This window comes from Myotis brandtii, unplaced genomic scaffold (assembly GCF_000412655.1).
Source record: "Myotis brandtii unplaced genomic scaffold, ASM41265v1 scaffold348, whole genome shotgun sequence".
In the NCBI taxonomy this organism is placed as follows: Eukaryota; Metazoa; Chordata; class Mammalia; order Chiroptera; family Vespertilionidae; genus Myotis; species Myotis brandtii.
Genome location: NW_005363397.1, coordinates 59,240 through 60,352, shown reverse-complemented (window position 1 = coordinate 60,352; position 1,113 = coordinate 59,240). Strand labels below are relative to the sequence as shown.

General features: G+C 48.2%; 1 protein-coding gene across 1 annotated transcript in view; it reads right to left on the bottom strand.

The window, feature by feature from the left end:
- The window catches only part of CFTR (cystic fibrosis transmembrane conductance regulator (ATP-binding cassette sub-family C, member 7)), a 195,095-nt gene extending 194,239 nt beyond the window's left edge, over positions 1 to 856 (bottom strand). Inside the window, exon 1 of the mRNA XM_005871579.2 lies at positions 646 to 856. Coding sequence (XP_005871641.1) covers positions 646 to 698 — 53 coding nt within the window. The 5' untranslated portion in view covers positions 699 to 856. The remainder of the gene's footprint in view (positions 1 to 645) is intronic.
- Positions 857 to 1,113: the final 257 nt, after the last annotated feature.

Below are 1,113 nucleotides of genomic sequence, written 5' to 3'. Positions count from 1 at the left end.
AAAAAGGGGGGGTGAGGAGGGACATTCTTTAATTCTTTAAAGAAAGAATAATAGAATTGTGAGAAATATTGTTTAGACTTACTCAGTATTATAAAAATAAATTAAGCACATAGACTTACTCAGTATTATAAAAATAAAAACTTAATTTAAGCACATCGTACCCACGTCACCCATCTCCCCTAAAAAAAAGTTCAAAATTCAGTCAACAAGTGTTTTCTGAGTACCTACTGCACGCAGGAATAGCTCTAGTAGCATGTGAGCCAATAAAACATCTAAGTTCCTAAGGCACGAAGGGGAGAAAACACAAAGGACTAAACTTAAGCACCTTCACTAACAAGTTTATAATTCATAAACGTATTAGAAAAGCCCAAGAAAACAATTGCACTATAGCACGTTTGGGTCTTGAGAGCACAACTTTCAGCTGCTAGTTAAAACTTCAATGTTAAGCTAAGGCTGTCCATCCAAACAATTGGCTTCAGTTTATTCTTTTATCACTTCTGAATGTATTCGATTTTATTCTACAAATAATTGCGCATCTTAAAAAAAAAAAAAAGCGATTCCTCTTTCCCCCAAACCAGCCCAGACACTGGCCCTCCTCTGTCCTGGGCACGTGTGTTTCCAAAGCTCAGCTGGACACCCTCTCACCTGAAAAAAAGTTTGGAGATGACGCTGGCCTTTTCCAGAGGCGACCTCTGCATGGTCTCTGGGGACGCCGAGGTCCTTGCCAGGGCAGCTGGGCTCGAGCTCCTAATGCACAACGCCCCACGCTTCGGGTTGCCTGCCTCTCGCCCCTTTTTCTCGGACCTGCTGTGATGTCATTTGCTTCCAGCTCCCCCCACCCCTCACCCCACAAGCCTCCTCTATCCTCGCGCTCCTTTCCCCGCCTCTACAGCCCAGGTTAAAAGCCAGGAGCTGCCTGGTCCGGCCCCACTTTTGCTCAAGCGACTTTTCCCTCCTCCTCCGCACCCCCCACCCCCCGACCGCACCCCGACCGCTCCTTCCTCCTCGCCTCCTTCCCTCGCTCTCTGCCCCGCGCCTCTCTTTCCCGATTCCAACTCCCAACCTGCCTCCCTTGCGCGCACTCCTTCCAAGTCCGCGTCCTTACCGCGCAGC